We start from the raw sequence: 15,069 nt of genomic DNA, 5'->3' as shown, positions 1-15,069 counted from the left end.
ATTTGGTTTTTTTCCTTTTCTTTTTTATTTTGTTTAATGGTTTTCTTTATTTGACTTAAAAGAAAATTTTGTAATTATTTTTTTTCGGTTTTTTATTTTAAATTATTTTTTTTCTTATATATATTTTTCATGTTTTTTATTTTAATTTTAAAAAAATGGTTTTATTTTCATTTTCAATTTTTCATGGTTTTTCTTTTTTCTTAATTTCGATTTTTTTTAAATGGTTTTTTTTTATTTATTTTTTTAAATAAGGTGGTGTTTGCAAATGATTATTTAAAAGCAGAAGTTAGTGATTGTGATTTAAGTTAGTTTTAAGTGTTTATTTCTAAAAGTTGGGGGTATTTGCAAATATTTCGGAAAATGAACTAAAATTGAAAAAAACAGGGTTAGGGGTGCGTTTAAAAAAATAGCTTAAAACAGATTATTATAAGAGAAGCAAAAGCAAAAGTTGATTTTGCAAACACCTAAAAACAGATTATGAGTAAAAAAAACCGCATAATCACTTTCAAAAAGCATTTGCAAACACCACCTAAAAACCATTCTATATATTTAAACCATTCTATATATTCATGGTTTTTCTTTTTTCTTAATTTCTATTTTTTTATTTTATTTTTTCAAGTTTTTTTAAATAAAAACCATTCTATATAAACATGAAAATCACTATGTATGCACAACTATATAAATATGAAATCACTTTGTATAAATAACTATATAAATATGAAAACCACTATGTATAAAAACATCTATATAAACATGAAAACCACCATGTATACACAACTATATAAATATAAAAACCACTATGTATAAATAACTATATAAACATGAAAACCACTATGTACAAAAAACTATATAAACATGAAAACCACTGTGTATACACAACTATATAAATATCGAAAACCACTACTCCAGTAAGAAAGTAAGAATACGATTTGAACTTACCTGCAAACAAACCCACAAAAAAAGAAAAAAATGAAAATAGAAAAGAAAAAAAGAAAAAAAAGAAAAAAGAAAAAACACAGGAACAGATCTCCCCATAGAAACCAGAATATTATTCATGGTAGTGGTTGGGTTCAGACAATGTAAGTTTGGTGGTGGTTTTAATATTTTTTAGGTTTTGTTTCTTTCCCATCTCGTTCAATTCTTCTTAATGTAATATTTCTTGACGTAGCTGCAAATTCTGCTTTTTTTTTTTTTTAGTTTTCATCTCTCTCTGTGTACCCCGATAATCAAAATTGTAACAATGAACAAATGTTTATCAAAATTCAGCATTCGAAGAATTTAAGCTTTCGGTATAAATCGACGAAATATCATTTATTCATGGCTGGTTTCTCGCCTACAATTGGTTCACCTTGCCGAAATTCATTTGCTGGGCGTTGGTGTTGTTCACGTTTCCGGTGAACTGTCGGGATGCAGCACATATCCAGTACCGTCTGAAATCAGGAAAAAAATAACGAAAAGCTAAAATTGTTCGGTCGTTGCTTATTTAGAGAGAGGAGTGCAAATGTGCAATCCCATCGCCAATGCACGGCTCCGAGAGTACTTATCTTTCACCTCAGCTGTTTTATATGTTTGATTTTTGACTCCTATATTTGAACTTTTTTCTTACTTGTTTTAGTTTTTCAAATCGATTTTGATTCTTTAAAATTACAATCTTGTCTCATTTTGCTTACAGGTTTCTTTGTTTCAGTTTTTCCTGTTTGCTAGATAGAACATTAGATAGAACATGTTTGTTAAAAAGTTAAAAAAATGAATATAATACAGACAGGTTGCTCTTTGTTCTTCTTTCAAGTTATCTTCATCCTCTACGGGCAAATAGCACCGCGCATTGCGCCACGCGGTGCCATCCACAGTATATATATATATATATATATATATATATATATATATATATATATATATATATATATATATATATATATATTTCCACGAATTCTCAAAGGTTATCACTCCGTCGTATGGAGTCGCCCGGTTCCTTTTGGTGTTGAGTAAGCTGATCATTTAAGCTAACCTCCTTTTTGCCGTGTTAGGCTATCTTTAGTAATTTTATATAAATGTAGTTGAATAATAAATCAAAGATTAGTAATTTTATCCCAAAATTAAAATCGGATTGAAAATTCTACATATCCTTCGAATTCCAATCAAAAAAATATCCCGAAAAATTGGAAATAGGAAGTTTCGGAAATCGGAATGATAAAAAAAAATAATAATAATAAATAAATAAATAAATGTGCTCCAAAATAAATAATAAAACATTCGGATCAAAATCGGCGGAAAATGGAAATTATGTTCCGACTTTCACCCCTACGCTTGGTAGATTATTCGGTGAGGATGTGATAATTTGGCACCACGAAAAAAAAGTTATATTTAAATTGGTTAAGAGGAGACGAAAATAGCATCATTTGCATCATTCAACCAATAGAGAGCATAAAATGAAAAATCCTAATACGAATATTCAAGAAAATCATGGCATTCACTAACTAATCAGATTATTGAAAATGTCAATCAACTCCAAGTAACAAAAAAAAAAAAAAAAACACAGTGTCTGCATCCATCTAACATTTAATATCAAATTACCTAAATGCATAAATACTTATCTAAGAAAAAACTCAAGCAAATATTAACCTGGACTGCCAATGCTAAGCTTTAATCGTCGCCGGGAAATAGAGACTATTCCGATACGGAATGACTCTACGGCAAGATACATCAATCTCTAAAATCTCTTCGACCGTCTTCTCATTAGGGCTATAGAATGCAAATGTGTTATTCCTTATTTGAAGGACAACCTTATTTTCCATGAAAAATATTGGTCTAGACCAAAAATACGGAGGGTTAAAATTCTCAACGGTTATAAACTCCTTCCAGCAATTAGTACTATTCTCCCCTGAATCGATGCCCTTTTCCTTTATCCACACTTGAACACTTTTCGTTACTCTATTGTAACAGTACAAACATAGGCGTCCGCTCAAACAACCCATGTTAACTAGAAGATACTTGTCGTGATTATTCACTTTTTCGGGCCTTTGCAACACCTTGAGCTCGTCGGTTCTTGGATCGAAATACACTAATTGTCTACCTGACCGATTCGTGTTGTCGTTGTCGCCCAAAATCCAGTAGGTGGCTCCATCGAAGAATATACCCGAACCCTTACTGCCCATGTTATGGTATTTTCTACCAGGCTTCTTCGTCCAGGAATTGTTGTTACACGAATAAATTGCATATTTCGTTAGGAAAATAAAGATAACCTTGAAATCGCTCGTTATTTGGTCGTAACAAATCCCGTAATCCACTATATAACCTTCGTTCAAGTCGCATTGGTTTATGAGGAACATCTCGCGACGACTTGATGGATTCCACAGCGCGTATCTATCGTACTTGCACTCGTCGGGGAGGTAGAGGTTGGTCAAGAGTAGCACGCCGTTACATTCGCATAATATATTGTTGTAGCCATTGGGAATATTCTCCACGAATACTTCTCCGGCGCGGACTTTTCCACCTTCTTCGAATTCAACCAAAGGAAACCCCGGATGTTCATTATTATGTATGTACGCACTTATGAAGAGATTATTATTCGGAGAGTTGTTCGAGGATTGGAGATGATTTTGAATGAATAAAGGATCGGAGATTAAAATATTCCATGACTTTGAAACTGATTTGAATCGACGAAGAGATTTAACTGATGATAATTTCAACAGTATAATTTCGATTATCTCCGGCGGAATATTTGATGATGATGATGATTTCTTCACAGATTTCGTCGCCATGTTTTTTTTTTTTTTTTCTTTTTTGTTTCGTTTACTGTGCAGAGCGGATGAGTTATATATGTGGTGGCTAGGGTTTTGTTCTGTAAAAGTCTTTCGAACTTTATTTTTCAAGGCAAATTTTTCGGTATTCCAAAGTTGGAATTTTTTAAGGCAATCTTTCTCCTGGGTTTGAGGGGTTATTTATAATTAATTAATAGAAGACTTCTAATTGGACCAATAATCTAATTTCTCTTTAATTAGGACTCTAATTAAGTATTTTATTAATAGGAGCATAAATATTGGACCCTCGTATTTTGGCCCACATGACTTTTGTTGGGATCAGTCTACCAGGAAAAAGGAATGCTCACTCAGTAGTACTGTTTGAAGTTTGAACACACACAATAAACATGTGTTTGTGCGTTTTTATTATTTGTGAAGAAATAAGACAATTGTTTTTTTTTTCCCCTTAAATTGGAATATTTGTTATAAGAGACACTGCACCAAATCCCCTTAATTTTATTCCATTAATTATGACTCCAACTATTTTTCATAAAATAAATTGAATACATTAATTCAATTACAGTATAAAATAAATTATAGTACAAGTGAAAGTTATAACAGATTTTCAAATAATTTATATTCTTTTTACATATTAATGCATCCAAGATTCATATAATCAATCAATATTCCCTCCGTTCAATAATAATATCTGTCACTTTTTAGAATTTTTTTGTTCCATATCTCTCACTTTAAATTTTCAATACTTCATTAATAACTTAATCTCCAGTTTATACCCTTATTAACTCTTTCCAACACACTTTTTTTAACTAATTTATCTCTCTTATATCAATATATTTTTCAACTAATGAGCTTCATTATACCCTTATCCAGTTTATGCGTCTCGGCCGGAATGGACACATTTTAATTAAATTGCTAAAAAACTACAATATATTTCAAAAATAAATATTACAAAGAACATTATGAAAATACAAGCAATATTAATATATATCATGTAGAGTACCAAGCTAGGATTGTGTAAGCTATAATTGAAGAGTGATGTCAAACATCCGTTATTCAAGGGGAATCTCCATCCTCCGACATGGCCACCACCATCTTACTATTTCCTTTTTTTTTTCTTTTATGTTTTTTCTTTCCTTATTTTTTTCACTCAAATTAATCAAATTGGTTTTTTTTCTCAAATTCTTTTTTACTGTTTCGACCGCGTCGCGACCGTTCCATGGTTCCGTCTCGCCCATCCCACTGTTTTCTTGACATTCCGGTGATATTTTAGGGAGCTTTTTTCATTAGAACTTCCATGGTCCAATAATATAATCGAGTTTAACTTGATTATTTAAGTTTATCTTAACTAATCTTATTTTGACAACCAATTGAACCTTTACCCATTAGAGTATAGATATAAGGTAAAATTTGACAAAACCCCCTCACCACACAAGTGCAATTACAATGATCAGCTCAAATTTATTTTGTATTTTTACGGTAAATTCAAAACATCTTTTATTAATAAAAATTAATAAAGTATCACCATTATACCCTTAGCTTATTATAAGGTATCTTAGGGTTGAAAATAAATATACGTAATATGTACTTCTTCTTTTTCCTCCCACGTCGTCGCCGCACCGCCCTTTTCTGGCGTCTCACTCCTACCCACCATACTCAGTGCAACTCCAACAACCATCTCTGCTTCCGCTTCCCGCCGCAGCGCCACCGCACGAGGCCTCTGTGCGAATAAGAAAGCGAACAGTCCTCCCACAATATCATCAAAATCCCCCACCAAGGCATTTGTTCGGCGCATCAAATACATAAACTTTGTGAACCATAGTAAACCAAATTAATTGGCGAGCAACAAAAAAATTCCCATGAATTCAATTTTTTTTTTCGAATTTAGGTTTTCTTTTTTTATTATCTGAGAGGGCCCATTGATCAAAGTATTAGCCCTCTCTCTGCATTGGTGAAACTGTGTGTTGTTTTCTGTTCTTTTAAATGATTTGGGGAAAACGATAATCGAATTATTGGATTTTCTATTTTTAGGGTGTTTCTCGGTAATATTTTTCCGTTCATACACGTGACGCAGGCGATGTCTTCTTCGACAAAAAAAATGGAGGCTGGATCGGCGGCCATCATCGTAATTTCCCTCTTTGTTAACTTGTGCTTGAATGGTCGATCCGTGTTTATGAATTCTGTTTGAATTGGCAGATCGTTTCTTGTATGTGATGATTGGGTCATAAGATGTGAATTTCCTAGGATATGTGCGAAATTTATCCAAGAATAGATTGCATAATATTCACTTTTTATGTGTGCTATTGTGTGTGTGCATCATCTCATTGTGAGTAATTTTCAATTTTGGATTAAAAAAAACGTTAATTTGTTTTTTTTTAAAATTAGTTAGCGACTAGGCATTCTATTAGAATTTTAGGACAGTAGTATAAAACAAATTGAATGATTTTCTTAATATTAGTGGATTTTCGTTAATTTCTAGTTGATTTCGGTAGGTTTTTAGTGCTTTTCGTTATAATTAGAGTGGATTGTCTTTAAAAAGGGGATTTTTCGTTTCTTAGGTTACTTTCGTAGTAGATTACGTTAATATTTTAGTGGTTTTCTATATTTTATAGTGGTTTTTGATGAGTTTAATAGTAGTGAGTTTCGTTAATTTAGTGGATTTCGTTACTTTGTAGTTGATTTTCGGTAAGTTTTTAGTGGATTTTGTCTTTAAAAAGAGGAATTTTTTTGTAGTGGATTAGGTTAACTTCGTAGTGGATTACGTTAATATTTTAGTGCTATATTTTATAGTGGTTTTTGATGAGCTTAATATATAGTAGTTGATTTTTTTAATTTCTAATTGATCTCGGTAAGTTTTTAGTGGATTTCAATAATTTGAGTGGATTTTGTCTTCGATAAAATCCACATTAGATGATGTTGATTGCGGAAGTTTTATAGTTAATTACATTTAATTTCATTTATGTTAATTTTATTTACATTATGTTAATTTTATAGTTGATTTCGATAAATTTATAGTGGATTTCGATAAATATGTAGCGATTTCAATTCGATAACCTGGTGAAAAAATAAAACAAAAATATTATTTAATAAAACAGAAAAAAAAAATTAGTTTTTTAATCAAAATAAAAAACAAAAAATTAAATAAAACATTTTTTTCCAAAAACAAATCAAAAAAAAAAATCAAAAACACGATTTGAAAAAAATGAAATAAAAAAAAAAACTGAAAATAAAGTAAAACCTTTTTAAAAAATTAAAATGAAAAATATAAATAAGAAAAAACTAATTTAAAATAAAAAAAATCAATTAAAATTAAAATAAATGTAAAAAATAAAGAAATCCAAAAAGACCCTAAATGGAGGTAATCTGCATTTAATAGGATTAGTTAGGGCATTTTGGTAGTTTGTGTCATTTGGGTTTATGTCAAAAAATCGAATTAAAATTTAGATCTATCAAGAAGTCAAAATCCAACGAGGGGTGTTTGTCATATAGCCCCTAGATATAAAGCAAATAGATAGTTCAGTGAAAGGAACTAAAGCGATGGGCCAACGAAATACTTCGACTAAAGAATCAAAAAATGCAATTTCACGATGGGCCAACGAAATACTTCGACTAAAGAATGAAAAGAATGCAATTTCATCGTTTCAGTTTGTTCATCAGAATATTACACAAGACTCGAGCACCCATATGATCATATCACCTAATTATTTACCACATTACCACAACTAAGGTTTAAAACACGCGCTTTAGACACGGACAGAAAACGCACGACCAATCATCCCCTTTGTCCACGTAGCAGCTCGTTTCAGATCTTCATCGTCCGACTGAAGGCATTCATCGATTAACTCTGTACAAAACTTACAATCTTTCAACAACATTTCTATGTTCGAACCGAGCGCATCCGCCAGGTCGCCCAAAACTTCCACCGATGCCTTTGTTACACCCTTATCCCTGGAAAAAAAACATAGTATTATACACATGACTAAATCTCGGAAATAAATTACATACATCAAAAAAAAAAAAAAAAAAAAAAGACGACGCAAGAATTTGGGTTTGTTCCTACACACACCTCTGATTGTCTTTGGCAACCGATTCTATAAACCAAACGAGATGAGGGGCATAGGGTAACATTACTCGATCCTTCTTGGAACTGTTCTTAAACCCCTGAAGAATACCTGAATACGCTTCGAAAATACTGCGCTTTAGATTATTGCAATAGGCTACCACCTCCTTGTCAGTGATGTTGTCCATCTCAGCACACACTCGGAAAGCACTTTGCATAATCCGCAAAGCCAAAGGAACGTACTTATCAAAGTGTTCGCCAATCGCTAACGCAATGTCTCCAAAGCAGGAGAATACGAGAGGTATAATCGACCGGTGCAGTTTAGCCTTGGATATATCCCTGATGAGATGAGGCATGATGACATCACAATACGGCAAGAACTTGTCGTCCAACGCGCGACAGATGTCGCCCACAACTCCGACTGTGATGGCACAAACCTCGTGCTCGTGAATATTCTGCAAGCCCGTCTCTATACACTTTATCAGCCCTTGCATGTACTTTTCGAACCCTAGCCCCGTTGCATAGGCTAGTGCACCGATTGCCAGCATAGCTTCTTGATCGGCAGCACGACTGCCGCTACCAAACAAATTCAAGAAAACCAACACGATTCGGTTGGCTACCTGCAGAATCACGGGACTAGTTTCGATAGCCTCGCTTAGTTTTTGAATTACAGCCAGAAGCACACCGAACAGAGAGGTTCGTAACTCTTCTAGAATTACCCTGTCGTCGTGAGATACAACTCGAAGAAATAAAGTTTGTTCCAACTTAGATACGAAATCCGGGAGGAGCTTGGCAATAATACGAGACGTCTCCGAAAGGTTACAACACTTAACAACCGCGTTCAACGTTTCGTACGCGAAAGATCTCAGTTCATAATAGTCAACACCATCCGTTCGTTCAGCCATGAAAATCAAACCATTCAATAGATCCGAAACGTAAGGTGTGAGCAGCGACGAGTTCGGCTCAAATATCTCCTGGCATAGACGAACAATTGTATTCAAAGTAGCTTCCTTCAGAGACACCGGTGTATCTGCCAGGGTCATATTGGTAATTAACGATCCAACAAGTTCCGGCCATTCTTTTCGTGGAATCTCGATAGTGGCTATCTTAGCAACTACCTGAGAAGCTATATCACTAGCCTCGCTAATACAAGATCCAAGGGTGTGCAGAACAGAGCTTTTTATACGGGATTTCGTAGAAACGTCGATTGCATCCCATTCAAAATCCAGTAATTCCTTGAGGAGAACGCCGGCGATTTTACGAGACTCGGTAGATTTGGTGTCGTTCGAGAGCTCAACGGATAACGACAGCAACATTACGGGTGGGTTTAGATCGACAAGATGAGGGAAGAGAGTCATTGCATAGGTTCGAACTTGCGCATCCGGCGATTGAGCACACAATAGCTGCATGGTAATCTCTAATTCCATTTTCTCTCTACACAGGAAATTAACCCTGTTACGCAGCACAATAAAGTTAGAAACAAATATACGAAGAATCTAGAACAAACAAATCTTGATTTTCCAACACATTAATCACGGAATTTCACGAACGGGATTAAAAATTAATAAATAATGGTAATGTACAGAAACGAATTTTAAAGAATTGTCATTAAACTATCTTCTTAATCACAAGAAACAGTAATGAAATAAATAAATAAATTAAATTTCGAAAATCAAATCGATAGCCTAAACCTATAAGCCATGTTAAAATCAAGTCGAAACGCTTGAACAAATCAACTGACATGCAAAATAATAGATAGATACAAAATTTCTTGAATCAAAGAGCAACCTGAAAAGTGAAAACAGCTTCGATTTCCTGGTTATTCCGCTTCACCCTTTTCTCTCTCTCTCTCTCTCTCTCTCTGAGAATCTCTGTCGCAATTAGGGTTTTGGATTACGGTTAATGTTTTTTTTTGGATTACGTTTAAATCGAGTAGTATCTGTATCTCTATCAAATGGGTTTGTGTTTTAATATTGTGTGTAAATAATTAAGTGTAAATTCCAACTCCCACAAAGCTTCAATTAATTTCAAATTTGTGAAAGTTTCAAATTAAGTTCAATTGAGTCCCTGTACTTTCAATTTCAACCCCTTATGATATTTTCAGGTGAAAAGAGGAAAAAACCCTTGTACTTTCGCATGTGTATCGCGCGTGTGTTGAAAAATGAGAATATTCGCCGGAATATTCCCCTTAGGTGGTTATGTGCGTCAAAAAACTGAGTTTGGGTGGGCGCTTGCAACTTTTTTTAGTTGAGGTGGCAAAGTGCAAAAACGGGCAAAGTCCAGGTGGCGAAATGCTATTAACCCTTAAATTTTCCCATACGTTCGCCTCTGATAAGCACGCTCTCACGGTTTGGGATCCTAAACTGAATTGCAAGTCCTTGTACACGACGGTTCGGAGTTCCATTGTGTGCCATGTCTTATGAGACATTTGGGTGGCTCGCTGCAAAGTGGTGTACGATGGCGGGGCGATGAGCAAAGGTGATATTATTCGAAGGGTTTATTACCACATTCAAAACCTTGTTCTTCTTCACATGCCTAAGCAGCCATCTACGAAAATTCAGAGGCTTCAGCTTCAAGCTGTCGGAATCCGTATGGTGCAGGCCTTGACGAAGAGAGGCTCTTGGTACAAGTGGGATTTCCCAAATGTAGGGGAACGTAAACTCAACACTGATGGCTCAGTAAAGGATGATGTGTGTATTGGCTGAGGGATTGTTCGGGACTCGGCTGGGAAAGTGATTGCAACTTTTTCATCCTTTCGGGGGGCTGGTACGATTAATTTTGCCGAAATTTTGGCGGTAGCTTATGGGCTTAGACTATGTAAGATCCTCGGTATTTCTAATGTTACGGTGGAAAGTGATTCTTTTCTGGCGATTACGGCTATCCGAACTCAGAGTGTTGCATGGGAGCTTGAGTTCGTTCTTCGTCGGTGTATGCAGAGGTGGCTTCGTCGCATAGTTTTCAGCATGTTGTTCGTCAGAAGAATACAGTGGCTGATCGTCTTGCCAACTGGGCGTATACTCACAAATCAACACAAGAATATTTTTCCGGGTCTTCATTACCTTTTGAGGTCAAGGCACCTTATCTGGGAGACAAGTTGGGGGTTCATATCTTCCATCCAAGATGAAGATGCACTACTGTAAGGTTTGGACTTTCTGGAATTCCTATTTTTGGATCTTGCATAATTGCCACCATCCTGGGACTTTGATGCAATTATTAGAACTGGTGCCAAGAGGAAACTGTTTTGGAGCAGCTTTTCAGTGTATTTACACTTTCACCCCAGTAGTGTAGTCTTTACTTTTTTCTCTTTAGCCCTTTTTTTCGGGCATTTTTGTAATAGATAGTATAGGACTTTCTCCATCCCGTTTTTATTCCTTTCCGTTTATAGGGGTACTTTTTTCCTTGTGTAGGCCCACAAGGTTTTTAACGAGACCCCCTTGACTTTCAATAGTATTTAATGGAATAAAAATATTTTTAGCCAAAAAAAAAGAGTTGTCAAACATTTGACCTTAACACCGTCTGATCTAAACTCTGAAATTACAAAAACGTCACCTCTCCCAGAATAAATAATTATTAAAAAAATATAAAAAAAACAAAAAATAAAATAATAGAAAATTCAAGACAACGAGAAAACATAGTCCATGACGTCGGACACAATTTTTTTTTTTAATAATTAGTTAAATTGGGAGGGTGGTTTTTTTGTAATTTTCAGACTTAGATTAAACAATGTTAATGTCAAATGTCTGAAAACTAACGGCGATGGCCACATTAAGACAATTTTTCAAGTACTTGGGGTAAATCGAATCGAGAGTAGAAGGGAGTAAAGGGATATCGAGCCAAAGTCAGGGGGGAAGTGGAATTTACCCAATAATAAAGGGTATATTACGGCCAATCCTGAGCTAAGGTCAAATTACGAAAAATCCCTCATGTTTGAGTAATTACAACCACCCTCTTAACTATGAATCTTTTACAAATCCACCCTTACGATGTCAAATTCAACATAATCTTCTAGATTGCGTGTAATATTCTCTAACTTGTACTTGTTTTGTGTAAATGCAGTTTATGATGTACCACCATCTGATATTTACAAGCCAAGAGATACATCTTAAGATCATCTTGTTTCAAAATGTGGAGCTCGAATGGGATAAAACGGGTATGAATTGGAGAATATTCCACATAATTTAGAAGATTCCACTAAATTTGACAACGCAATGATGAACATGTAAGAATATTTATAATTTAGGGGTGATTGTAATTACCCAAACAAAAGGTTTTTTTTCCCCGTAATTTAACCTTGCCTCATATCGATGGTGGCCGTAATTTATTTGTTAATGCATATAGATTGTCTTTTATTTTATTCCTAAATAAATTGGTGTGTTCAGCTCAACTAACACGTTGAAGAACTTATCGGTTCTTATAGAATATAAAGTAATAGTTGACGATGTAGACTGAACGAGACGCACCATCATAATAATATCAGTAGCTTGAAAACTTTTAATTTCGATCGCATTAAACTGAAGACCATGTCAAATTAATATCCGATAAGTCGAATATGCTAATTGGTTACACTCGAGGAATAAGAGTTAAAGTAATGAACCAACGATGTAATGAGTATAAACTTATGTGGCACTATGACAAAAATGGGCGCTATTCGGTTCGAAGCGCTTGCCATCTTGCGGTCCGACTTGAAGCCGAGTGGAATACCACAAACTCTATTGCATATATTCATCTTTATACTTTACTGTATGTTTATACTATCAAGTTTAATACATGATAACATATTCTGTACGTGTGCGCGATAACTAAAGGCTTAATTCTAATTTGCACCCTGAAATATAGTTTTTTGGTCCTTTACACCCTAAAAATAAATTAACTAAAGGCTTAATTCTAATTTGCATCCTCGAAACACTATAAATCATTTAAAATGCATCTCTTATTGAATTCGTATAAGCTAATGAGAATACGTTTTTCTTTCAAAGTGAAACATAATTTTTTTTTTTTTTTTTTTTTAGGGATAATTAGCAATACCCCCCTCATCTAGGTAAATGAGTTAAGAAAACCCCCCCTCCCAAAAATAATTAGAGAAAACCCCCTTACCTAATATCCTACCCAAATATTATTTAATAATTCCCAAACCACCCTTATTATCCCTAACCCATTGCCGTTCTCTTTTTTTTCTTCTCGTCTTCTCGTCTTATCTCTTCGGCCGTTCTCTCTTCTTCTTTTCTCGTCTTCCCTCTTCTCGTCTTCTCTTGCCCGCTAAGCAAAATCTAGAACAGAGAAGTTAAAATCGAAAAAGGGGGAAATCTCAGTTCATAAATCGGAAAGACAATGGGGCTGCAATGGATGATTCTGACGTACATGGTGGCGGCGGAGGCGGCGGTGGCGGTCGTCTTGACACTCCCATCGCCCAAGGCTGTTAAATCTCGCATCGTATCTCTCATCTCTTTGATTCTCCAGCCTTCACTTTTCATTATACCCTTCTCTGCTTTTCAGCTCCTCGGTGAGTAATTCGTTCTTCGTCTAAATTTTTGTCGATTCAGAGTGATTTTTGGGGATTTAGTTGTTGCTTTATTTCAGTTAATTTGTAGCTGTTTTCCGGAATTGATTGTCGATTCAGAATTTCAGTGTGATTTTGATGGGAGTAAATCAAGGCCCATAAGCAATTAGGGTTTTTTGGTGTAAAAACAGTTAGAATATGGAAGGGGGTGGTGATGCTGTGGTGTGGCGACGACGTGGTGACGATGAAGAACAGATCTAGGGTTTTTTTGGTGGATTGTGGCGGAAGACGGCGCAGAAAAAAAATTCGCGCAGGCAGGGCCCTTAATCGACTACGTGTGTTTAATCGACTATGTTCAATAGTCGATTAAGGCTTAATCGACTATGTTCGGTAGTCGATTAAGGTTAACCGACTCCAGTTGTTAATTTTTTTTGATTTTTTTTTTTGATTTTTTGTTTATTGATTCCAATGTAAAATCAATTACAATGTTTGTATATTTTTTTTTAAATATAGTTGATTTTGCATTTTTTTTGTAATTATGATTTGTTATTTTTAATAGCTAAAATTTTAATCGACTATGCATTAATAAACCTGATAGAGAAAAAAATAAAAAAAACCAAAAAAAAAATTAAAAAAAAAAATTAGAAACAAAAAAATTAAAAAATTAAAGATTTTCCTTAATCGACTATGAAGCATAGTCGATTTAAGACTAATCGACTATGCTTCATAGTCGATTAAAAAAACGGAAAAAAAAAATCGTTGGAGCGCGTGCCCAGCTGTGATGAGGTGGCGGGCGGGGGTAAAACTGGGAAACACAATGGCTGAATTGGATCATGGGCTTTTCTCAAATGGTCTAAAATATTTTGGGCCTCCCTCAATTAAAAAAAATAGTGAGGGGGTTTTCTCAAAGAGCCCCTTTTTTTTAACCCTTCAATCCAATTTCTAGGCTACAAAGTGTCGGGAAAATAAAGAATAAAAAAACATCCCAAAAAAGAAGTCACCAAAATGATTTGAAAATTATATTTTATAAAATTAAACAAGACAAATTGTTACCAATTATATTCGTTATCCGTGAGGTAGTTCTTTTACAGGGATTCTAAAAATTAAATTGATATATTATAAAGAATCATAATAATTTTATGGGTAAATTACATTTTTCCCCTTGTACTTTGACTCGATATCACTTTACCCCCTCTCGATTGCATTGATTTGCCCCCATGTATTTGAAAAAGTGTCTCAATGTGGTCCTCGTCTTTAGTTTTTAGACCTTTGACCTTAACACTGTTTGATCCAAGTCTGAAAATTACAAAAAAACCACCCCTCCTAGTTTAAATAATTATTAAAAAAAAATTAAATAATAATAAAAATAAATTATGGCTTGCGTCGTGGACTATTTTTTTTAGTTATCTTGAATTTTTTATTATTTTATTTTTTGTTATTTTATTTTATTTTTATTTTTTTTAGAGTAAATTCTACTTTTCCCCTTGTACTTTGGGTTGGTATCACTTTACCCCCTTCTACTCTCGATTGCATCGATTTGCCCCTTGCACTTGAAAATGTGTATCACTGTGGGACTGTTTTTTCCGCCTCCGATTTCCGACGTTGACCGCCGTTCTCCGGCGTTGTCTTTTTTTAGTGATTTTTTTTTCTCATAAAATTTTTATCCATTTTTTTACGCCCGCTGCTAAACGTTGACCGTAATTGTAGTGTCATTAACAGTAATTATACTGTCACTGACAGTACATTAACGTAAT

General features: G+C 34.4%; 1 protein-coding gene across 3 annotated transcripts; it reads right to left on the bottom strand.

The window, feature by feature from the left end:
• Positions 1 to 7,362: 7,362 nt before the first annotated feature.
• LOC105964498 (importin subunit beta-1) lies at positions 7,363 to 9,723 on the bottom strand. 3 transcript variants are annotated; one of them, XM_088817736.1, is made up of 3 exons: positions 9,582 to 9,723; positions 7,825 to 9,270; positions 7,363 to 7,706 (listed from the first exon to the last, which is right to left on the bottom strand). In XM_088817736.1, the coding sequence occupies exons 2-3, from the start codon at positions 9,243 to 9,245 to the stop codon at positions 7,502 to 7,504; spliced, it is 1,626 nt and encodes a 541-aa protein (XP_088673862.1). In that variant the 5' UTR covers positions 9,246 to 9,270; positions 9,582 to 9,723; the 3' UTR covers positions 7,363 to 7,501. The 3 variants fall into 3 exon arrangements, with proteins under 3 accessions (XP_088673862.1, XP_088673861.1, XP_088673860.1); XM_088817735.1 differs by having other exon boundaries at positions 7,825 to 9,252; positions 9,607 to 9,723; XM_088817734.1 differs by having other exon boundaries at positions 9,607 to 9,705.
• Between the last annotated feature and the right edge of the window lie 5,346 nt (positions 9,724 to 15,069).

This window comes from Erythranthe guttata, chromosome 5 (assembly GCF_056151865.1).
Source record: "Erythranthe guttata isolate IM_541 chromosome 5, IM_541, whole genome shotgun sequence".
In the NCBI taxonomy this organism is placed as follows: domain Eukaryota; kingdom Viridiplantae; phylum Streptophyta; class Magnoliopsida; order Lamiales; family Phrymaceae; genus Erythranthe; species Erythranthe guttata.
This window is presented reverse-complemented; position numbering and strand designations above follow the sequence as displayed.